The sequence below is a fragment of the Mytilus galloprovincialis genome, chromosome 5 (assembly GCF_965363235.1).
Source record: "Mytilus galloprovincialis chromosome 5, xbMytGall1.hap1.1, whole genome shotgun sequence".
Taxonomy (NCBI): domain Eukaryota; kingdom Metazoa; phylum Mollusca; class Bivalvia; order Mytilida; family Mytilidae; genus Mytilus; species Mytilus galloprovincialis.
This window is the reverse complement of record NC_134842.1, coordinates 27,199,546-27,225,622: the sequence shown is the minus strand read 5'-3', so window position 1 is coordinate 27,225,622 and position 26,077 is coordinate 27,199,546. Positions and strand designations below refer to the sequence as shown.

Here is a 26,077-nt window from a genome sequence, read left to right as displayed (position 1 = left end):
TTCTATAGAATAAACTAGTAATGACTCTATCTAAAGCAGGAGATTAAACCTGTTTGATCAGGTTAAACATAATTAAATAGTTGAAATAGATGAAAATGCTAGGGAAAGTAGTGAATTGAATATACAGTTATATAGTCATATGAAATTAAACAGGTTAGTAAAATTATTTTATTTCAATTTAAAACATAAAGTTTGTTGCCTTATAATGATAAAAAGGGTATACATAATATAATATTCTTATAGACCATAAACAACCCAGATATTTCAAATATCAACTCATATAAAAGATTATTAATTCAAATTGTTTTGTAACTACGCTTAGGTGTTGAGGTAAAGTTGGACAAATGGAATAACAAATACGTTCAGTATTAAAGTAATATAAATATTTCACAAAGATAAATATGTGTTCGGATACCAAGTCAGGAATATGACAGTTCTTGTCAATTCGTTTTTGATGTGTTTTATCGTTTGATTTCGCCATGTGATTATGGACTTTCTGATTCGAATTTCCTCTGTGTTCAGTATTTTTGTGATTTTACTTTTTATACATGTTATATGTCACCAGCCCAGTAGTCAGCACTTCGGTGTTGACATGAATATCAATTATATGGTAATTTTTATAAATTTTGTGTGAACAAAACTTTGAATTTTTCGAAAAACTAAGGATAATTTTTCTTACCCCCAGGAGTAGATTACCTTAGCCGTATTTGGCACAACTTTTTGGAATTTTGGGTCCTCAATTCTATTCAACTTTGTATTTGTTTGGCTTTTTAACTGTTTTGGTCTGAGCGTCACTGATGAGTCTTATGTTGACGAAACGCGCGTCTGGCGTATTAAATTATAATCCTGGTACTATTGATAACTATTATATACTTTAATGGCCAAATGTTGATATATAAGACCCCCCATTTAACAAGTGGACGTTAACTTTCTTGTGAAACAAAATCGTTCTACCTGTACACTAATTCACCCATAATTTACCTTATGCAGTGACCTTAAGGTTCAGCATAACCTTTTAGTAAATATGGGCATATTTATACCACGAATTGCACTCTAAGTACAGACAAATATGTACATCTTAAAGTAAAAAAGCCTGACTGGACCTAGATCTACAAAACTTAAATCCTCTTTATGTTTGAGAATATAAAAAAGTTAGATCAAACTCGGTTTTGCTATTCAGTAATAGTTATCACACGAAAACGCGGTGTGTAAGTGTAAAATCACCCCGATAGCTGGAGGCCACCGGATCATCTTAAATTGAAACACTATATACGAGTGGGATCACTATTTTACATCCCAGCTCTTAAAAAAAGACTATATTAAAACAAACATCAACGCTTAATAATAGTTGGTTGGGAATGCCATACAATAATTTTAATGTACTTTTTATATTACTGTATTGTGCATTATCCTTTAAGAATCCCGGATACAAATTTTAAATGATTATGCTAAATAAACATATCATATATCCAGTCGTTCACTTGTAAATGCATTTACCCTGATTTCATATGTTTAAGGTCTTGATTTCGATTTCCTGCATAAACAGTGGAACATATTGCACTTACTATTTATTTCGCATAATCTTTTTTAAATTATATTGTGTATTTGAACTAACCGCCAAAATATTGCAAAGGAAAGAACAAAGGATTTTGGATGTTATTTTTGTTCATTCCTGTGGTAAGTCCCTAAAAGGTGTAAAAGTTAGGGACCCATATTTCATATATTATTATAAATACAATTCAATACAGTTTAGATGAAATGTTGTATCATGTGTGTCCTGCAATGGATTTATCATTTATCTTTTAATTATTGTGTTCCAACCATACCTTCTCTGTAGGTAGTAATGATTTGTTACAAAGGTATTTCACTTCACCCATTTATTTCCTTTTTTATACTGTGAATTCTTAGTATTATTATAACGTCACGCACGCTGTTCCTACAACCCCTATGATTTAAAACAGAATCTTTAAAATTTCCTCCGCAAAACAAAATAAAATGTTAACAAACACTAACCACTATAAAAACTAATTCAGTTTTATGTTTTCCTTTATGTTCTTATAGCTCTTGGTCATATTCTTAGTAATATCTAGTAAATTTGAGGTAGAAAACAACAAAACTTTGTGAAAAAAACGGATATCCAACGTTACATTTTTGAACAACTGTTTTATCTCTTATGTATAGTGATTCTATTTTTGTCTCTCTAATCTTTCCGAAACTTGGCAGAAGCAAAGAAGTGGTTCAGTTCTTGGTTAAATTAAAGCCGTTCTTTTGTCGAATTTCGTTTGACTCGGTGGCTGCATATTAAGCTGGAATAAGAAAAATGTCCAATGACGTTTTTCGTCCAATGACGTTTTTTGCTGCTACTCATTTAAAGCCTTCTTCTCTAATGATAAATGTAAATATGCAAGATAAATTTACTGGAGGTGTGATGAGATGAATGAAGCTGTTAATGTTCTCCTTGATAATATTTACGGACGTTTCGGCAACAAAGTTTATCGACACCAATTTATATTATATAAAGACAAATTTGCAACTTAGAAAAGGGTTTATATTCGAGGACAACGAGAACTTACAACAGCTTGAAGAGGTCATTTTGATAAGTTCCTACGTATCTTATCAGTCATCTTAACCATGAAAATCATGCTTTTAATGTTATCAAGTATTTCTTTTTTTTTAATGATTTTCATCAAAATTTTGAATATCCAACCGACTGCTAGCAGCAGGTTTGATATTGAATATCGAATATCGAATAACGAACCGGCTGCTAACTTCACATCCATGAATAATCATTAAACATTTTAGTCAAGAACGCAAAAAAAAAAAAATCGCCATTAAATTCACGCCCTTAGTGTCCATCGTTCAATTCTTAATCTCGAGAACTAGGAGTCGAGAAAAAAGTTGTAAAAATAGTTAGAAGTGTAATTTAAGATCAATAACTGCAGTAAGAAGCTAGTCCCACATGCACAAAGCTACCATGTTAGTTAAGATTGTTCCGAAAGGACGGGGTTTTCTGCATGTCCTACGATAAATTATTATTACGATTGGATATCTTCACTCCAGTTGTTTTATGCATACGGGGCCCTGGTGTATTAATTAGCATGTCGCATGAAAATGTTAGTCCGAGATTACTCTGACGTCCGACGGCTGTTTTGCCAGACAAGCTGGGGTCGTGGGACGTCAGAGCTCGTCCCATATCAAAAAGTGGATATTTGCCCGTCCAAAATAGAGTCACTGTGAAAACTGTCAAAATATGAGAAAATAAAGGGTGGCAGGTAGGTGAAACTTACACAAATGAAGAGATAAATGAAAAATGAACAAATTGATACCCGATTTATATAATTCAAGGCCGTTAGTCGGCACAAGAAGCGACGTAGCAGCGCATCTATTTTGGACGGGCAAATATCCACTTTTTGATATGGGACGAGCTCTGACGTCCCACGGCCCCAGCTTGTCTGGCAAAACAGCCGTCGGACGTCATAGTAATCTCGGACTAGAAAATGTGAACGACAAAAAAAAAACTGTCAAAAAATCTATATTTATGCTTAAAAATAATAGTTCACAGAACAGCAAAGGTCAAAGCTATCAACTGATGGTCACTTCACGAAAAGACATATTTACAAAAATTTGGCCAGTCATTTGTAAATGTCTGACAAATGTATCTGCTTTTCTGTTAGATATATTTGCGGACCTACTAATGTAAATGTAAATGTATTGTTCCTTTGGCATTACTTAGGAGGTCGTCAAAGATATGCTAAAGACAATTATTTTATTTCCATAGCTTTATTCATTCTCCACAGATATATAAAGATAGGCCATAGATTTGCATATACATTCCAAGATAGGCGATACATGTAAAAGTTTTAAATTTGCATAACTGTTTCACAGAGGTGTGGGCAGTTTTGAGAGACCGCGGTTTATAAAACATTTACAACGTAAAATGTAAATGCTGACAAATATTTGTCTTATATTTGCAAACATTCGTCGATATCGTTCATGTATATAAAGAAATGTATTTTTTTCTTATAATTTCCAGTGTAATAGATATTGATATGTGCAACATATCTTTACAGACGTATGCAAAGTTTCGAGAGACAGCGGTTTATAAAACATTTACAACCAATGTAAATGCTGTCAAAGGTCTGTGTAATATTTGCAAAGTTTGTCGATATCGTTCATGTATGTAAAGATATGTATTTTCTTTTCTTATACTTTGCAGCATAATAGTTATTTTGATAATTATTGATATTTGCAATATATCTTTACAGACGTATGCAAATGTCGGTCTCTGATACTTAATAGTGCATCTCAACTTTATTTTTTCTCAAGAATTATTCTCAAGAAGAACTGGAATTTATCGCAGATCATCGAAAAACTATAGAGTATAGATTTTTTAGGGAAAATAATACCCAGAAAGTATTTCGTGCTCTACGATATTGAAAAAACTAAGGATTTTCTTATTCCAGGCATAGATTACCTTAGTAGTATTTGGCTCAACTTTTTGGAATTTTGGATCCTCAATGCTCTTCAACTTTGTACTAGTTTGGCTGTTTAAATATTTTGATATGAGCGTCACTGATGAGTCTTATGTAGACGAAACGCGCGTCTGGCGTACTAACTTATAATCCTGGTACCTTTCATAACTATTATCACCTCAAAATATATCTTTTAAAATTTTTGAATATATAAATGGCTGGACAAGTTTTTTTTTAGGTAAACCAAACGTCCAAACCAATAATTTAACAGAAAAGCAAAAGATACGAGGTATATCCATCCATGCAGAAAAGGCAATTTATGAACAACAAAAATAAAAAATAAATCAATACACAAAAAGCAAAGGACATTTCATTTATGAAAGAAAAGTGAATATTCTTAGTAATTTGTCATAACAAAACCACTAGTTCAATAAATTACCAGCTATACATAGCTATACAAAGGTTAAATATATTTGGACAAAGTTTTGTGGAAATAATTGTAGAATTTGAATCTCGTTCTATATAATTGTATAAATTTCAAGATTCAATATATGATACAAAAATACGCATCTGTGTTTGGTGTTCTGTGCTATGTGAATGGAAGATGGTTGTTGTCATTCTGCGGTTTACATAATGAAAAAGGTAAATTCACAAAAATACTGAACTTCGAGGAAAATTCAAAACGGATAGTCATAATTAAAGGGAAACTCAAAAGCTCTAGCACATCAAACGAATCGACAACAACTGTCGTATTCGTGACTTTGTTTATGCCTCTTCTTATGTAGAAAGTGGTGGATTGAACCTGGTTTCATAGCTAGCTAAACCTCTCACTTGTATGACAGTCGCATCAAATTGTACTGAATATTTTTTTAATTTTTTTATTTGTATATTTCTCTGTGCTAAGTGTTTCCGTTTATTTGCATTGTGTTCCTGTCATAAAGTGTTGTCATTTAAGCAACATTTGATTACATTGCCATATAAGCGGGAGGTTTCAAATTGGCTAGCCATAAAACCATGTGTTTCCCTCAGTTTTAGTTTGTAACCCGGATTTGTTATCTCTCAATTGATTTATGACTTTCGAACAGCGGTTTACTACTGTTGCCTTTATTTTCCTCTCATTATATTTGATGTGTTTCCCATGGGTTAAGTTTGTAGCCGGGATTTGTTTTCTTTTAATCGATTTGTGAACAGGGTATACTACTGTTTTGTTTGTGTTACATATTTGTTTTTCGCTCATTTTTTTTTATACAAATAAGGCCGTTAGATTTCTCGTTTGAATTGTTTTACATTGTCATTTCGGGGCCTTTTATAGCTGACTTTGCGGTATGTGCTTTGCTCTTTGTTGAAGGCCATACGGTGACCTATAGTTGTTTATTCCTGTGTTATTTTGGTCTCTTGTGGAGAGCTGTCTCATTGGCAATCATACCACATCTTCTTTTTTATAGGTAGATTGAATCATGGGATTATATGTAATGGAATATTTCCTGCAGTCTGCAAGAGACTTGCAAAAGAATCAGGAATCGAGATTATAAGTGATTTAAATTATATTTTAACGTTCGCAGTCAGCACGTATAAGACAAGTATAAATGTTCAGCTGACATAGCATTTTTACAAGCTATAGCATCTCAGGCCCGTTGCTATGAATTCACAAGGGGAGCGGGGGGGGGGGGGGGGGGGGAGTGATTTGGACTCGCGAACACAACTTTAGCAGTCACAATTCAAACAGAACGTTCGACCTCCCGAACCCCCTTGCTACGAGTATGCATCTTATAAAGAACTTGATAGCAAGATAGACATAATGTCAGATGCAAGATATGGCTGTTGTGAGAATGCAAAATATACAAGTGTTGCTTGCATTAGAGAAAAAACCACACAAAGTTATCAGTTGTGAATATGCTACGCAAACAAATGACCATGTATCTCAAATAAAAAAGACAATAAAGACTTGGAACAGAAACGATCTACAACTATTTACATGAAAAAGACGTAACAGTTAATATTCATTGTCATGACAGGAATTTGTCAAAAAACAGAAGTTATTAATCAGAACGATGGTTTACAATTTGGAGTTTAGTATGGCGTTCATTATCACTGAACTAGAATATATTTGTTTAGGGGCCAGCTGAAGGACGCCTCCGGGTGCGAGAATTTCTCGCTACATTGAAGATGGTGACCTGGCTTCTGCTGTTGTCTTTTCGTTGGTCGGGTTGTTGTCTCTTTGACACACTCCCCATTTCCATTCTCAATTTTATTGCATTTTGTTAAGTCTGTAAAAGAGGAAGGTAATTCCAGTTATCGGACACAGCTGAACCTTTGGCTACTTACATGCATTGGGCTATTCAGATCAGTAACCAAGATAAAAAGAAACTACAGAAGAATTTATTGAATATCCTGGATCCCTTTATATATAAGAATAGTCACATTGTCATGATAGTGCCCGGTATAAAGTTGAAGCCGTCACGAATTGTAATAACCTCTCCAGTTTAAACATCTTTTTAACATTGTTAAGAGAGCAACCATTAAACTTTTAAAAAAAAAAAGGAAAAAAAGGGGGGGGGGGATTATGCCTTTTTTTGGGTCTAAATCAGAATTTGTTTTGCGTGCAAAGTTCACTAAATGTTATATTGAATTCAACTGCATACACATATGCAAAGGCTTATGTTCTTGGAAGGGATACAGTTCTATGTCGAAAGGGGAGCAATGTAACAAATATTTATTAAAACAAAAGAATTTGTGTTAGACAATACGATACCAGAGCCAACCTTAGTATCCTTCGTGGAATGAAAAAGACTTTTCTTCAGGGCAACAAAAAGCGTAGGCAGCAGAACAAAAAAAGTTAAATATTTTTTTTTTAATATAAAATTCATCGTCTGCGGTTTCAAGACATTTTTTTTTATTTATTAGGTATTCTTGTTATCGCTTTTTTGTGCATTTTTCCTTTGATCTTTTTTTGTGATAATTTTTCATATCATGCTACTCGCGCTTGAGATGGAAAATTATCGCTAGAAAGTAAGGAGGCACGTGGCGTTGGTAATGTAATTAACAACGTCGTCATAGGTAAAATCAATCTCCGTACAGCGCTCGTTTCCTTTCCGTATACTTAGTACACTACAATACAATAAGTGGAGAAATTACAATAACAGTGCCGCTAAGCATAAGTGGTGCAATTTCATAGATCAAACTTTTTCCATAACCAGTGGGTAGAATTCCAATTATTTCTTTCTTTCCCTTCTGTAACATATCTAACATTTCTAATTGCTTTTCTTTTAAATTAAAACTTTCTTTGTTAAGTACACGAAGGTGCGATTTGTAGTCGGCCATCTTTATGACCTAGATTTTATGTAATCTTGAGCGTTGTAAATCGGTTTGGAGACAAATTCCACACAACGTGTGGCAGAGGTCATATTTAGTGTATAGTCTCGATCATCCAGCCGCTTTATTTTTCAAAGTAGAGCGTCTGGATGACAAGTGATATAAAAATGGTAATTTATGACATTCGGAATAGTATCGGCTTTTTTAGCTTGTTTTTAAAGATAATGTCCAAGACGAATAACCAAGAAGTTGGTTATTGACTTCGGAAGAAATTATATTACGATATTACTATTGAAAAGCCCGAGTGGTACCGATTGTTGTTTAAAGCTATTTATATTTTTTTTGTGACGACATACAAGTCGTGGAAAACACCAGACAGCATGGCTTCCATGACCGCGAAGGAAAATAACAGCACATCAAACCTTGGTAAGATGATATAACAACACAAACTGTTACATAAATTTTAATGCAAACTGAAACATCAAGTAGTTATATTCTTTCATGCATGTCCGTGCTACGTAAGCAAGTTAATAATTATACAATAAATGGCATTTTTTATATTGACTGGGACCACTCGAACAGTCGTGTGTACGCTATAAATACATTTTGGGGTTGTTAACTTTAAAAATACTTGATGGAAAAGTGATATGACGCCGAAATATGAACTTCATCCAAGATCATAAGTTTGTTGTATTTATATGTAGTGTATAAAGGAGTTTGCATCTTGATATGTGTAAAAAAAAAAGGGGGGGGGGAGAGATGCGCAATGTTGTTCACATTTGAAGGAGGGAACGCAATTCAAAACCATAAGCAGAAGAAAAACAAACAAAGTATATCTAGAAGATGCCACTGATTTTGTACATATACCAAACGGTCAAAATGATTTATGCTCGATTTTTTTTAAACAAATGCATTTAGCTTATACAAACATATAAGGAGTGGGACACGTTGTTATGAAAAGTAATTTAAATAAATTGTTAGTAAACCAAGTCTGGACTGGTCAACTTAAAAAAGAAAAAATTAATACTTTTTTGCACTTTTAAGAGGCATTTTTTCACACTAAAAAAAGTCCATAAAAGAATACAAATACTATCAGTGAATATATACCAATTGGCTATCTAAACCTTGAAACAAAACCATGGCACGAGGAATACACTGAAAATTTGTTTTTATGCAAAACAAGACAGTAAAACAATAGATGCAGCATCAATGAAAGGAGGTGTCAATGAGGCAGCAACCGGTGAACCCAATGACATACATTACCAAAAGTAGACATCAACATGATTAACAGGACATCTTGTTGACTGAAACAAAAATTGAGAATAAAAGTACCAAAAGGTCAACATTATACAAGTATAAGAACATGCGGTATGAATACCAATGAGACAACTATCCACCCCAAGTTCAAATGAGGTGGATGAGAGCAAGTATAGGCAACTGTGTGGCCTTTAACAATGATAAAAATGCATGCATGATTTTGATAGAAAATACAGACAGGGAATATGTCAAAGAGACATCAACCCAACAAAAGAGCAGGAAACAACCCAATGCCACCAACGGGTCGTGTCATCACCACAGCGAAATAATATCGCACCCCGTAGCGGGATTCAGCTTGCAGCAAGACATTTCTAAATGTATATTTCTGTATGATGTTTTTTTCCAAACATTTTGTTTTTCATATATGCTATGCTGGTGACCAAAAATTAATATGATTTTATTAACATTTACTTTATTTTGTAGACAAACCAATGATGATTTCGGGACACAGATGTTATGTGTAAAATGTGAAGAATTAAAAAAATCTATATAAATATTAGAATTTTCATTGTATCATAAACAGCTTCAATTTTATAAGAAAAAAGATTCAAAGATTTTTTTTTAATTACTGAAGCAGCAATCATTTTAAATAAATCACAGTATCAAAAATGTTGGGTTAACATTATTTTGATAGCAACCACAAAGGGAAAAAAGGTACACAGACATATATTAAGTAAATAAAACAAACATCAAGAAACACATTGTTGTCAGATATGCCGGAGAATTAAGATTTGTATTAACAAATTAAAAATCATATAAACAATTTAACAGTTTTCACGTTTGCGTTGTATCTCATTTACATGTCTGGCCCTTCTCAGTTAACTATATGGTATGGAGTTTTCTTAATATTTGAGGCCGAGCAGTGATTATATTTGCGAATATCCATGTCATTTGAACTCTGCTGGGTTGTTGCCTCATTAGCAATCATACCAATTTCCTTATTGTATATAAAGGTTCACATGTACAGGAGAATTCGAAGTTGTTGTTTTTGTGAAGCTGCCCTTTTATACAAAAGTCATGATGGATATTATAATAGTTTGTAGTAGGAGAATACACTTTTCAGTTATTTTTTGTACAAGTTACTATGCAGTATGGGATAAATCCCATTTCATCTAATTCTTTTCCATGTGATTGATTAAAACATGCATTCAAAGAGTATTGGGTTTCATGAATGACTGGTTAACTTCTGTATTTCTTCATAGACACGGAGACTGGCAAAGTGGTATTGTGTGAAGGTTGGTCCACAAATGTTTTCTTCCCAAAAGGATTAGGCGATATAGATTATTGGTGAAACATTCAGACTATTCTGTCGTTAGCAATTTTAAGATCAGTTAATTTTGTAAATAAAAATTGAGTTGACTCATTGTGTGATCTCACTGATCTGCAGTGATAAGTTGTTAAGCAGAGTTTTCTACATTGTAATCTTAGTATTTGTTTGAGTTGTTTTTTCTTTCCATAAACGTAACTTGATGTGTGCTTTTCGCGTAAGGTAAGTGCGTCAGATATCTGAAAGATTATTATAAAAAGGAAAGCATAAATTATAACAAGAATTTACAGAAATAAGAATGAGACAAAACTAAGAAAAATGGATAAAAATTAAAAATAAGGAATACAGACTAACGTGGCTACAATATACCGACTGTTGGTTGCTTAACGTAAAATGGCAAATATTTCATGCATGTTCAGAACGATGTGATACAATATAAAGAATAGAGAATATATATAGTGGTGTGCTATACTATGAAAATAGAGAAAAATGGTAGTTTATAGCATGACGATGAGAGAATATTAAACGTGGTGCGTTAAAATATAAAAATAGATTGACTTTTCTTTTGGGTTGCTTTGTTATAGTCTTGTGGTAAATAGTGTAATGTTCAGGACGAAAAAAAATAACAATAATTATAAAGATGAGGTCCTAAATTATAGCCCGTTGGGGATACATGTTCGAGAAATTATAACTCACCAGAAAATTAAGGTATATTGTATTGCTTTATGTACAACGCTCCACCTACGGATCCCTCTCTTAGCGCGCAGAGAGCGTGGTATCCTCTATACACGACCAGTGGCGGATCCAGAACTTGTTATAAGGAGGGCACTATACAGTCATGCTACAGTGTTTCCTTATATGATATAATCAACCAAATTTTTCCCACGAAAAAAATCATGTCTTTAATTTTCTTATACATGTGTACAAAATTCAGAAAAAAAGATCGCCGCTAATTACAGTTTTTTTTATCGTTCTTTTTTTTAACATTGCCCATCTGCAAGTTGGGCAACATAGGATCAGCTACAAGAATGTCAGTTTTAATAGTCACATATAAATGGAACGTTACACTGTTTACTGTTGTTATTTTTTGTTTAAATATAATGGGGATAACGGAAGTGCTATTTATAGATATGTTCTATATTTAATTATTTGTTACGCCCCCTATAAATATCTGACCAGTCCGGTTAATCACCCCAGACGCTATATTTAAATATGCGTTTGGGTTATCGAGACTAATTTAGTGTAGTGATACGAAGTAAGTACGGAACGGATGTGAGCTCTGCGCCGGAGATTGAGGTAAAATAGATAAAGAGATCATCATTGGTCATCTCAACTCGATTGCTTTTGTTCCGGCTAAAGCGAGAAAATCAATCTCGTTGAGATGGATCAACGATAATCTATAAATCACGTCACACGTAATAACGCAAAAAAATCGAATACTGTAATGATTATCATCTGTAATTTTTTTCTATTTCTATTGTTTTTAGTAAGATTGAGGAATTTACTGTAAAAACTTTTATAATTCAGTGGCATTTGACTTACAAATATACACTTCTGTTATAAAGATATATATAAAATGTATCGTTCAGATACAGCCAGCCATCACTCAGTCAGGTCATTAAGTCTAGTGATTCATTGAATTAAGGTTCATGTGGACCCTAAGGCTAAAATGAGCGTATTTTCACCTCAAAATTTACTCTGAGTACAGACAAACCTGCGCATCTGTAAAAAATTTCAGGCATAGCATGCCCTAGATAAATAAATTTCAAATATGTTTTATGTTTTAGAAAAATAAAAACTTACCAGGATTTTGCCGTGCACTTTTTTTCAATCCTCCAGAAGGTGCCAAAATAAACTGAGTTGGGAAACAGGTTTGAGAACTTCCCCACAGGTAATAATTGAAGTGAGGGTGTGGTCACGTTTCTCCAACATTTAGTAATTAGACTAAAACAACACTAGGGATTATGGGGTCCTCTTAAGGACTGGATCTTGATATCTACCTGTAATTCACCTGTTCTTGACCAAAATATTGTTAAAGAGGTATATATTTTTTAAAGAAATATATATTTTTTAATAGTCTCCCAAAATTGTAAAAGTCCATATAGTCTAACACAGTGATGTAATTTTTTATTTTATATGTGAATGGTATGATAGACAATGAGGCAACTCTCTACAAGAGACCAAATGAAACAGAAGTTAACAATTATACATAAAAAAGAAGATGTGGTATGATTGCCAATGAGACAACTATTCACCAGAGAACAAATGACACAGACATTAACAAATATAGATCACCGTAGGCCTTTAACAATGAGCAAAGTCAAACCGCATAGTAAGCTTTAAAAGGACCCGAGAAAACAAATGTTTAACAATTCAAACGAGAAATATAACGGCCTTTTTTATGTACAATATAATGAACGAAAAACGAATATATTACACAGCAACGACAACCACCGAATTACAGGCTCCAACACTCCCCCTTATCTTGAGACATTGGTGCAACAGAACAATAAAAGAACTGTACAAAAACATACATACACAAGCAACAAATAATCTAAGACTAAATTATCAATCACTACACATCCAGTATCCGTTACCGTACGGCCGGAAGCAATTTTTTGCTTTTTTTCATAATTTTGTTCTCTATTTTTCATAATAATGTATCATAGATTACAATGTTGCCAAGAAAGCATACCACGAAAACTGGCTTCGGCTCTAGTGATATACAGACAGAACGACTAGGTAGATAGATATATGGTTCTTCGCACTAGAAGACAATCGCTTTTGGCTGTTTTGCATCGGTTTAGATTTTAACATCGGCATGTAACAGAAATACAAAAATATATCAAGTAATGGAATAAATTACTAAAATGAGGTACAGTCAGTGAACATGTTACTTTAAATAAAAAAAATCTTTAAAAAAAAATAATTTCGAGATTATTTCTTCATAATTTTTTATGAAATTTTCAGTTTGATTAGAATTTCCCTTGTTTATTTAAGGATTTTTTTGTTGAATAACCTTTTTAATTTTGTAAATCAAATACGGCGGATGAAAATAATTACGTAACCGTGTATACTCGACCAAAAATATATGGTTTGTTAATGTTTTGACATAAATATTATTTAACAATATCCCCCTTTTTACAATATTTGAGTTAAGACCTGATAAAGGTGAATTACAGGTAATTATCACGATGCCAGTCCTTATGAGGACCCCCTAATCCCTTATGTTGTTTTAGTCTAATTATCAAATGTTGGAGAAACGTGACTAAACCGAAGTGAGCTGTATTGCTTGACATGGACATGAGATTGACAATAGATACCTGACAATAATTGGTTATTTAAACTGTGTACCTGAGTGGACCATATCAAGATTATAAACTCAACTGTTTGTTAATTTTATCATCTTCTGCAGGGACGAAAAAAAGTGTACGGCAAAATCCAGTTAAGTTATGAACTTTCTAAATCATACAATGCATTTGAATTCTATTTATCTAGGGCATGCTATGCCTTAAAACTTTTCCAGATGCACAGGTTTGCCTGTACTCAGAGTAAATTTTGAGGTGAAAATACGGCCATTTTAGCCATAGGGTCCACATGAACCTTAACTGACGCATACACTACACGTGTTAAGCCCCAGCCGCCACTGCACAAGTCCAGACAAACATAAAATGACTTCTGATAGTATTTGTCGATGTACACTTTATGGGCTGATTTAGGGCTTTCGGAAATCAAAATTGAAAATCATTTTAAAATATCAATACAATCGTTGTGTGCGCTATGAAATAAATTGCTATTTATAGAATAACATTTTCAAAAAATCCCTGACCTATTTCCGGAAATTTACTATCGTATTGACAACACACACTTACATATATGTAGTGCGGTTTAAGTGTTAAGGTATCGTGAATGCTTGTAATTATTTTAAAGTCATTATTTTAAAAGTTTTTTCTTGGATTATCATTTTATTTTATAGCGAATACATGACAATGAGTGTGTCAGGACCTGACGTTGGTTTCACAGACTTTACAGGTCTTGGTAAGGGACATAGAGGATACGCCCATACTCTAACATCATTATTTAATCAATGCGACTTTGGAACAGTGGAAACCCATCGTCATACTATTAGCTTCAAAGAAGCATCGAAAAGACTCAGGAAGCAAATGACGGAATCTTTTGAATATATCGAAATTCAAACAGGTAGGATGGTAAAAGAATTTAATATTGGTAGAACACATGTTTACTCGCAGTATGCAGTTGATTTCAATCCATCACAGCCGACCACTTGGGCTACCTATGGAGGATTACCTGTGAGTTGGGAAAATTATAAAAAGAAAGGATTTGACGGAATGATTGCGTTGGGGTGTGTGATAAAGGATATCATTCCCAAAGTTATTCGCGAAACCAATAAAGCCTTAGAAATGAATTCTCATAGTTATGCAGCTGGATTAGCACAGTCCTTGGTGCAGTATTACCTTCTACAAAATCCTGATGATAGGTTACGCAGTGCAACTGTTGAGGATCTGGGAAACAAGAGTGGGAAAGACGAACTTGATTCCCCAGCTAGTGTAATATATGCAGCATATAAACTAGAACCTAAGACCACCAATGCGGTAAGTCAGAATTTGACATTTAAGCTTTATAATAAAAAAGAAATGAAATAAAAGGAAAAGAGTTTTTATTGCTGTTCCTCAACTCAAAGACACAGTGAGGCCTTCAACACAAAGCAAAGAACCCATCATTTTTGGCTATTTTATTTATTGTGTCTGTTTATTTAACGCATCAATGTAAAAATATCGGAAATTGATGAGACTGTCATTAAAGTGAGAGGGTTAGCGCTATAGAACCAGGGTTAATCCACCATTTTCTACATTTGAAAATGCCTGTACCAAGTCAGGAATATGACAGTTCTTGTCCATTCGTTTTTGATGCGTTTTGTTATTTGATTTTGCCATGTGATTATGGACTTTCCCAATTGATCTTCCTCTAAGTTCAGTATTTTTGTGATTTTACTTTTTTTTTTTCACACACCTTATGCCTTTTCAAAGTTAGCATGTATTGTCTATGGTGGTAGCTGTTCTGCCAAAGGAGATGAGATAATGCTTGTTTAGAACTGAAGTTTTAGTTGAATATCATTAAATAATGCATTATTTCCTAAATATTCCAATAATCAACTTCATGCATTCCTGCCATATTCAAAATGATATCAGTGAACATTCTTTTTCTAAAATAAAAAATCACATTTATTACTTTATATATTCACTATAGAGCAACTTTCAGTAGATACCTTTTGACACATTCACAGTTTGCAATCTCTATACAATCACAAAAAACAAAGGTTTGCATTTGGCTAAAGTCATCCCGAGTTATATTTAATGGAACAAAACCTTATTCTCTAAAAGCAATACAAGTAAAGTACAGAGAATGCTATGCAAAAATATAAACATAAAATGTGATGGAGACAACTTCACATTGGTGCTGTATGAGATATATATACAATATGATAAGTTATTTTATTGGTTTAAAAATGCAAAATTGTAGGATTCATACAAAATTTTACAATAAACATTGGCTATATAAGATTCTCTAATTTTTTCGCTATTTTCACATTCCTTGACCGGTGTGAGAAAAATATTTCTCCTCACCAGTAAAAAATCTGTTCTCGGGAAATGATTTGGTCGAAATTTAATTGTGACATTTAATTTTCATGACGTTGCAATAGTAAATTCAGAAGAAATCAAGAAAACTTTTCGTCATACATGATAATCTAATTTTGACCAATGAAGAACTGAGATAAAAAGAACCACGAGTTATTTAAGGCACAGGCACTCGTCTCAGAAAAAAAATTCTGAGACGAGTGCCTGTGATTTAAGGCCAAATAAAATAATATGTGTGTTTCCTATTACATCTTTGAAAATATTAGGGTAGGTAGGTAAGGAAATCTTTTTATTTTACAATTTTGGTCAGCAGGTTTTTTTTATCACATGTGCTTTGTAAAACTTAGGTAAAATGTAATAGAACATACAGTCATTATTTAGATGTATAGTATTTAGCTGTGAATAGTATGTAATCAAACCTGAGACAATCATGATAATAAACCCATGCTAATGTACTTGCTCCGCGTCAGGAATGTCATAAGTATTTTTCTTTAATCATGTGTTTTTAACTAGTTAAAGCTTATTTTTATTTTTGTATTTTTGTATTGAAAATTTGGTGTTTATCTCAGAACTTAAACATTTTTAAATAAACTCTGTTACATTTAGTAATATTTTGGTTGATGATGAAGTTTGGGGTAACGGAATTTGTATAGCTGGACATTCATAACATTTGTCTATTTTTTAATACTGTATGATAACCTCAAGGTTTCAATCTTATATACCACCACAAGCTCTTCTTTTCAAACAAATTAACTTCTCATATGATGTTTCAAGTGAAGAACATATATATCTGATCATTCTTCTATTTTTCTCTGATATTTTTTTGTGATTCGATTACATAAAATAGCAATTGCATGTAATTTAAAAAACATAAACGATATATTTATGCATACATTGTATATTTAGTTTCAGGAGTTTGAAATGAAAGTCGAACCTGATGGTAAGGTTTAAATTTGCTAGTAGTCAATATATCTATATAATACTAAAATTACGAGGTCCAATTTGTCAGCCGTCATCACGTAAAAACGACGAATCACAGAATTCAACTTTATATATAACTAATATAGTACAAAGGTGTAGATTAAAAATTACACCACTCCAGGCCCTTTTGTTTTCCACGTAATCAATATTGCCAATAATTAAGAAGTTCCGGGTCGAGTCCGCTACCGATACCAATAGTATATTCACCTGTTACCTATTACCTTATCTGTACGTTCCGCATCTGACAGGGGCACCACCAAACGTTGTATTCAGGACTAATATGCTATATACACGGGTCATAACCACAGGGTTAATTTGACACTACTTAATTGTAAAATTGTTACCTATTGTAGTATTTTAATCAGTAAGACTTTCTAAGATAACAATACGAATACTAAAAATCTGGACTAAAAATAAGGCGTATAGGTACAGTTTTCAATTTGTTAGTGGGCATGACGTAAAACAGCAAAGCAAAGAATTCAACTTTAATTATAACTTATATAAGACAATGCTGTTGATTAAAAAATACTCCATTCCACGGGACCTTTTGTTTTCCAAATAATTAATATTACCAATAACTGATAAGTTCCAGTTCAACGGGTTCAAACAGAAAGACTTGAAAGCAGAGAAAAACTGTGTATCTTATAATCGACATGACTTTATCAGCTGACAATACTAATACTAAAATAAGGCTTGCGCATAGTTATATACTTTAATTCAGTCACGGACCCGTGATATCACGGGTGTGTTCTAGTATATATGTAAATATACTGTAAAATGTTGATGTTGCGCATGTTTTGGGCCTTTTTTAGCTCCCTAAATGTACATTAGAATCAATCAAGTTTACGGTGACAACATAAAATAAACAAAATTAATTCAGTTGCAAAAACGAATCAAAATGTCGTAAAATGTAAAATAAAAATGAAAGCAATTAATTTAATCGGTTATATTGATGTACGTATTTACATTTGCTGCAATTTTTCGCTGATTGTCTTTATCTCTTGAAGTCTAAAATAAATTACATAATTCATTTTTAGTTTAAACAATATTTATTCAGATAAATCAACATTAAACGATATTATACAAATGAAATAATATCAAGGATTCAGAAACAAGCAATTTGCTTTTACAAATCTGTCTCCTTTTACAAAAATAATACACTTATTGACCAATACATAAATATAAATACTGGCATGCTCTGTAATAAATATATGAATATGAAAAAGGTGAAAGAAGAAGAAAAAAATTATTTTTAATTGGAAAAAAAAAATAAATAAAATAAAAATAAATAAACATGAATTATTGTAATGTATACAGTGTGAAATGCTTCGGTTCCTGTAAAATGATGAAGCATTAACATCAAGGGTTAAAAAGTTTACTTTTAATAATATATTTCTGCACCAAACTAAGTAAAAGACTATTTTGCTCATCTGTAAGTACCGTTGATCCAAAAAGCAAAGTTGTTGTGTTAACCTGAGACTACTATATATATATATATGTTAACAAAAAGCACAAAGTTGTTGTGTTAACTTGTCTACGCTACGAAATATATGTCGCAAAAGCAGAACTCAGAGATCCTAGATTCCGTCGTCGGCGCAACATTTAGATTCAGTTTGTGGTTAAAGTTCTTAGTCATCAATAACTTTGTAAAACCGTCATGGAATTTACACGGTGTCTACGCGGTTGCTTTTTAACCAATCATATTCCTAGAAATGTATAGTGGTAAGATAAAAGAAAACCAATGACTGACATAAATATGAGCCCGTATCCCCTGTTGGAATCCCGATAAACATATATATTAATTAATAATTATTAATAACCGAAATAATCTGCTGACACTATTGAACTAAATAAACAAGTAAAATACGATGCGGCTTGTTAAATTCTAAGGTGTTGCGATTCATGCTTGAAATGTTTCTGCTGTCAGTAAGGACCTCAAGTTTACATACAGCGGGGAATTGGAAAACCTCTTAAATCATGTACGTTCTGGCAGTATTACTTTCAATTAATCTCAATTTTAAAGTTCCTTGCTGAAAAATCATTGAGCGACCTATTACAAAATGTAATTCTGCTTTGATTTTAAAGATTTCATAGTTAACCAGTCAGCCATAGATCTATTAGAAGCGAAACTGTCAGATGAAGGTTTATACTTCCGAGGTGAGATATCAAATGATGGTAACTCGTTTTTCCGATCATGCAGTGACCAACTTGAAAGATTAGAAATGCCGTCCATGGACCATGCTGAACTAAGACAGAAGATTGCTCAGCAATTGAGAGGGATGCCTTCAGTAAGTTGTTACATGATACTGACATGCTGCAATAGGTTGTTGAATTCATAACCTTATTTATCAACCTTTAAAGTAATAACGAACTTAATATAGGAGCAAATCGCTATTAAAGTATGTGAAGCATTCTCAAATATGTTTAACCCCGCCACTTTCATATGTGCCTGTCTCAAGTCAGGAGTCTGTAATTCAGAAGTTGTTTTTTTACAGAATATCATATTTGATTTTTTTTTATCGTTTCGCACATTTTATTGTTTCATACAGTCCTATACATGCATGTATTTTTTGCCACTGGATATTAAGCAACCCACAATCGGTCGTTTCGTACATTAATCAGGCCCTTAGTTGAGGATCTGGATGGGGGGGGGGGACTATTATTCTGTAAACATTTAATTTTCACCCCTTTTTTCTCTAATCTTCATTTTTTGCCCGTTATTCTCTGATCTTCATTTTTTAAGGGTCTTATTCTTTAATCATTTAACCCCATCCAAACCCTCTTAGTTTTCTTGTTTGAATTGATTTACATTTGCCTATCCAGGGCTTTTTATCGGTTGCTCATTGTTAAAGGTCGTAATGTGAGCTTTAAATGTTAATCTATACGCTATTTGATCTCTGATTGAGAGTTGTTTGCATGGCAATCACGCCACATTTTCTTTTTAATATTTATAGACTTATCCGGCTTTGTTTACTTTGGCGGTTTCAGCTTTTCCTACCAACTTCTACATTTTTATACGCTCGTTTACTAGACGTATTATGGTATATCGTTGTCTGTTCGTCCGTCTGTCTGTCCCGCTTCAGGTTAAAGTTTTTGGTCGAGGTAGTTTTTGATGAAGTTGAAGTCCAATGAACTTGAAACTTAGTACACATGTTCCCTATGATATTATCTTTCTAATTTTTAATGCCAAATTAGAGATTTCCCCTCATTTTCACGGTCCACTGAACATAGAAAAATGATAGCGCGGATGGGGCATCCGTGTACTGGGGACACATTCTTGTTAATCCAGTATTTGTGACGTAGTTCTCTTATATTTGATGCGTTTCCCTCAGTTTTAGTTTGTATCCCTGATTTGTTTTTTCTCTATCGATTTATGAATTTCGAACAGCGGTATACTACTGTTGCCTTTATTTGATAAACTAAAACGTAATGATGATCCAACAAATTCAGGACAATTAGATAAATTGATAAATAGAAAAATCGTTAAATCATTTTTTTTCTGCAGATTATAATGGCTCGTAGCTTTGGAATTTCTAATATTAAACTTTCATGAGCAACATGATGGGTGCCACATCTGGAGCAGGCTCTCCTTACTCTTCCGATACCCCTAAGATCATCCCCAGTTTTGATGGGGTTCGAGTTGCTCATTCCTAACTTTTCTATGTTGTGTTTTGTGTACTGTTATTTGTAAGTCTTTTTTCTAGCCATGTTAATATTTTCGACTTATGAGTTTGAATGTCCCTTTGTTATCTTTGGCATCTCTTTGACAAAGATAAGTAAACAGTCATAGGAGACATTATTTTATATTTGATACAACATATTGGGTTTTGCATGTATAATAATCACAGATTTACCCTAGTTATATTTCTGCCCAGACAAAAAAAAAAACAACGCCTTAGTATCTTGGCTGAAATTGGCTTTCCATTCAATTTGAATTATTATTGAGGAGTAACTGGAATAAACAAAAATAGAGAAAAAAAAACCGCAAATGAAAAAAAAAACACGGTACAAAGAACACCACATGACATATCGGCCATTGTGTCATCCCTCGACTCTTATTGGTACAATAGGCCTAAACCATCCGTCCGATAATGGAGTTGAGGGCTGATCTGAAAAATGTCATGGTGTAATCTATAAGTATGACTCATGCAACACACAATATAGCTCACCGCGTGATATTCAACGACGACTGTATTATGTATATTCTAATTGTGCATTTAGTATGGAACGAGTTGTATTATTTATAATCTGATTTTTTATTTTGATGTTTTGACGCCACTTTTAAGCACCTCATTTAGGCTATTTCGTGGCGGTTAGTTTTTTTTGGTGGAGGAAACCGGAGTGCCCGGAGAAAACCGCCGAACTTCGATTGGAAAACTGGCAGTCCTAGTCAATTAAGATTGGAATCGAGTTCATCGAGCGGGGTTCGAACTCACAACCTCAGTGTTAACCAGCTTGTGATTACAGTGTGACAAAAATGCTGTTTAGACAGAAGACAATATTTGTTAATCAATGTTGAATTATTATCTATAATAAAGTACCCGCTCGAACAATGCGTTAACGAAAACTACATTAAAAATCATCCTTTTATCCTTGGTTGTTATGAGACGCGTTAACTGTTGCTAGGATGCTCTCTTCGAGGTCCGCGCTCTTGGTATATAAAGACACCGAATCATTGTGCGAGTTCGGTCATTTGTTCTTTGGCTGTTGACGGATATGCTTATCGGAAAGTGAATCCCAGCAAATAAAGAAGTTAGAAATCGCAAGTTTGTAAACCTAGTTTGAGTTGAAAGCTTGTGGTTTTGAAGCAAGTGGTTAAGGAGTCTTTACGATTGTTGCAATCTACCGGGTTGTTCCGAATCTGTAAATCCCACGTAAATGGCCGCGGTAATTTGTAATAGTCTGGTGATTCGGAGACCAAGTGTTTTACGATTATTGGAAGCTATCGGGTTGTTCTGAAACTGTAATCTCCCTCGGAAATGGTCGCAGTCCCTCGAACAGGTAATTGGTAATAGTCTGGTGACTTTGGTGCTCCGGGGTTTTAAAACTAGTTGTTTCAGGAACTAGGTGTCTCAGGAACAAAGGTGTCTCGGAGACTAGGTGTCTCAGAACTAGGTGTCTCAGGAACATATGGTTTTGAAGCTTGTTCTTATTTATTAGTTTTTGAACGGTTATAATTGTTGAGCAAATCCGTTGGGACCTCGGAGACAGTGAAAGAGTTAAGGATAAATTGAGGTTATAGTTTTTAGACTACTTTTTGATAAGAAAATAATTGTGTAAATATTGTTGTTTCTTTTTTAAGTTTCAAAGTTTTAATGGGTTGTCTTGTAGAATTTAGTATTTAAGCCTCCAAGCTATAGTTGGGTTTTGAGTAAATTAAAAGATTGATGTTGGAGTATCTCAGATTCTGTGAAAACGGATACGAACAGATAGTTTATTGGCCGAACACGTTACAACAGTTGTAACGACTTGGCCACAGAGGGCCTTTGTATATACTTAGTACATGTGATGAAATATAATCTTTTTGTGAAATACCTCATATTTTGCTTTTGTATATTATTCCAGGGTCAAATTTATGATGCACATTTTACAAATGAAGAATGGAACATATTTATTAAGAAGATCGCCGAAGATGGGGAACACATTGAAGATGTTGTTGTGGAAAAAATGGCAATGCTATTAAAAAAGAAAATTGTCATATATTCACTATCCTATGCCAATGAAATTAGTAAAAAGTCAATTAATGACGAGGCATCCGGGACTCCTTTATTACTTGGAAAGGAGAAAAGTTATTACACAAGTCTTGAAAGAGGTCAGGGCCCTTCACCTGTCAGTAAGGACAAACAGAAAGCATGTCAAAGTAAGTTGAATTGTTATCATTCATTTAAGAATTAAATGCTTCTTTTTGTAAATTCATTGGGGTGTAAAAGCGTTGACCGAAGTACATTTTGTATGAAGCGCTAAAATGTGTGCACGGTCAACGCTTTTACAACCCTATGAAATTACCTTATAATAACATTTTTTCTCTATCAGCTTTAAAATTATTTTTTTTCTTTTATTTACCTGTGCACTTTATTGTATGTAGAAGCACGTGTCAACATGAATGTTACAATTCATTTTAAAATGAAGTTGATTAAGGAATAACGCGAGATTGCAGTTAGCCAATCAGAATAACGTATTATAATGAAACATACTTCTAATGTAATTATATGGTTTAATTTTATCATGTCGATAAATCTTGCTGGTTTTTTTTTGGCAAACAGAATACAATATATTCTAAGAATCTATAAAATAGACTTTTTTCATAAAGCATTCTTCATGAAATAGCAGTTTAACAAAGAATGAACCTCCATTTAGTATATTTAGCATTTACAAGATGATGAAATGACAAATTATTTCCTTTATTTACATTGAATTTAATGAAGGCGTTGGGTGTTACATCATTCGGCAATCCTCGGTAGAATCCGCTGCTCTCTGAGGGTACGGAATCAGCCGAGTTGAGTCGAATGGGTGTTACATTACAATAAAAAGGTTACCACCCCACAAAAAAAAATAAAAAAACCACAACCACAAGACAGAAACACAAGCACATAAAACAGCAACGTTTTTAACCAGAAAAAATTCCAAACTTTTACAATAGTATGCATGTTATTTCAGTTTTGTTCACATATCTAAATAATTAAAGTTTGCATCGTGTTGAAACTAAACAAAAATATGTGATGAGTATTCACATATGAGAGGGTCTGAATGGAGGTTTACAAAATAGACAATAATGAGCAAACAATATAAAGAATAGAAAAAAATATACAGAAGTATGAGGTTCAATTACTACTTTTTAATTTATTATGTGGAAATTTGTATGAATTTGAATTCGAAGATGCATTTGTAAATAAAGAAGTCCTGATGTACTGTATTTTATAAGTAAGAAACTGTTAGAATTATAATCATTTAAATAAACATCTGTTGTTCTTGTATTTCTCAGAGAGACCAGCGAAGAATGTTCAATTTGCTGACGATGTGTCACTTGCTAAACAGCCAAAACAAGAACAGGAAGTAGACAGGTATGATTTCAAGTTATATATACCCAACATATTCTAAATATTTATTTTCTCTGTTTACAATATGTCTGTTTCTCTGCACACTCATATATCTCACTTGTTTTCATTGTACTGACATTTTTATCATCATCATCTTCTTCCAATAATGTTCAGGAGTCGTAGATGACTGAATATTTACCATGTGATCGGACAAATGCATATGGTTAATCGAACAGCCATAGCAAGAAATTAAATGTTAGAAAGGTTAAACATGTTGGTTATCATAGTTAGTTCCACTTTCCTCACAAATGTTCTTTTTTAGAAGTTATTGATTTGCCAGAGATAAGAAAAATATTTCATGTACCCAAAGTATTCTTAATTTTGTAAAACAGAGTATTCCTTTAATATTGTATGATTTCAAGCCTTAGATAAATCGTATCAGTAAACAATTATCAAATCATTCAACCACATGTTCTTGACAGAGGTGGACTAATAAAACCATTATTGACTGGCAATTTACTCATAATTTTTTTAATCAAAGTCATATTTAAATATGGTAAGATTCCAAGCCTTGTATAGCAATAAATCAAATTAGTAATTGGTCGTATAGTTTTCTTTTCAATTTAACAACCAACAAATATATCAACCAATGATAATTGATAGTGGGGGTCAAAACACTTCAGTGACAATCAAAGTCTTCTTTGATGTATACAGACATTAAATTTGTCACGGTCCAACCTTGGTTGCAGGTTTTGATTTCTGCTTTTTCTTTTTAGTCAAATCTTCCTTATTTTTTTGTATTCATTCTCGATTTTATTTTATCTTATTTGAAAAATTTCCAATAATAAATTACTCGTAAAATTGGGCATCTTGCATTATTTGTTAATAAATTGGTTGTTTTAATAAATTAAATTATATATCGAGAAACAAGGGAAAAAATTACATGCTTCAACTATGTTTTTTTGTTTTTTTGTTTAAATCATCGTTGATTATGTAAAATTGTAATTAATTGTCACACTTGATATCCACAGGAACGCAGAAGTGGCATCCAATGGAAAAGTTAAACTAGACAAGGATTCTCACAAGTCTACACCAGTGAAGATACTACAAGCGGGACCATCAACTGACGGAGCGTCAACTAAAACAAACACAAATCAAGTCAATACACCAACGAAGAAAATAACCAAAGATGAAAAGTTATTGATACTACGCTGTTACCATGCATTAGAGGTGAGAGACTGGGATAAATTGGCTGAAATGGTGTACACTAAAAGACACGAAAAATTATCACGTGAAATAGTTCATCATTATGAACAAAATTTAGATCTGAAGACAACGCTAAAGAGCAGAATAAAAGATTACGTAACGAGAGTTAAAAAAGACAAAGGAAAAAACGTGAAGGACCCAGACGTAAAGGCTTTAATACAACTGATTTAATTGCTCACTTATGAATTTCGTATACAGAAAATATGCATTCAATACGCCATATATTTGTATATGCATAGACAATCTTCCGAAACATTATATCCTGATGAATTTTCGGAATGATATTTAATTCACCAATTTTTCCAATTCTTTGAGGTGTTTCATTTTTATAGAACTCATGATTGTTTCGCTTTACTTAAGTTCAGTGTATTTTATTGCATAGTGTTGTTATATTGCATAGTTTCATTTAGTCATGTAAGTTCAAATTGCTTGCATTGTTTTGTAATTTAATATGATTCATGTTTCTTAAATCATCATTTTAGTTAAGGTCATTGTTTCGCATTTTTAATACTTTATATAATATATATTTTAGTTTATTTGATTACGTCGCTTTGCTTATATTTTAATATCATTCAGGTTGCAGTCTTGTAATTGACTGCTCAATAGGCTTACATGCAAAACAGCTGATCTTTGAAAAGAAGAAAAACAAATGCTACATAGAAAAAAATAGTCCATGTTCATATCATGTATGTACTAATGTGATATTGTGATGTAATCGAAAAAAAAGTGGGTCATGCCACGAAGAATAAAAAGTTACGTAACCCCGAA

At 33.0% G+C, this 26,077-nt stretch overlaps 1 protein-coding gene across 1 annotated transcript; it reads left to right on the top strand.

Moving 5' to 3' along the window:
• LOC143075513 (uncharacterized) lies at positions 1-26,077 on the top strand. Its single transcript, XM_076250949.1, has 7 exons — positions 1-153; positions 14,345-14,981; positions 16,932-16,965; positions 19,092-19,294; positions 22,572-22,866; positions 23,989-24,067; positions 25,075-26,077. The coding sequence occupies exons 1-7, from the start codon at positions 140-142 to the stop codon at positions 25,478-25,480; spliced, it is 1,668 nt and encodes a 555-aa protein (XP_076107064.1). The 5' UTR covers positions 1-139; the 3' UTR covers positions 25,481-26,077.

Coding starts and splice junctions, on each gene's coding strand:
- LOC143075513 (XM_076250949.1), top strand. Junction 14,982..16,931: donor AACCTAAGACCACCAATGCG/GTAAGTCAGAAT, acceptor TTGTATATTTAG/TTTCAGGAGTTTGAAATGAA. Junction 24,068..25,074: donor CAAGAACAGGAAGTAGACAG/GTATGATTTCAA, acceptor TGATATCCACAG/GAACGCAGAAGTGGCATCCA.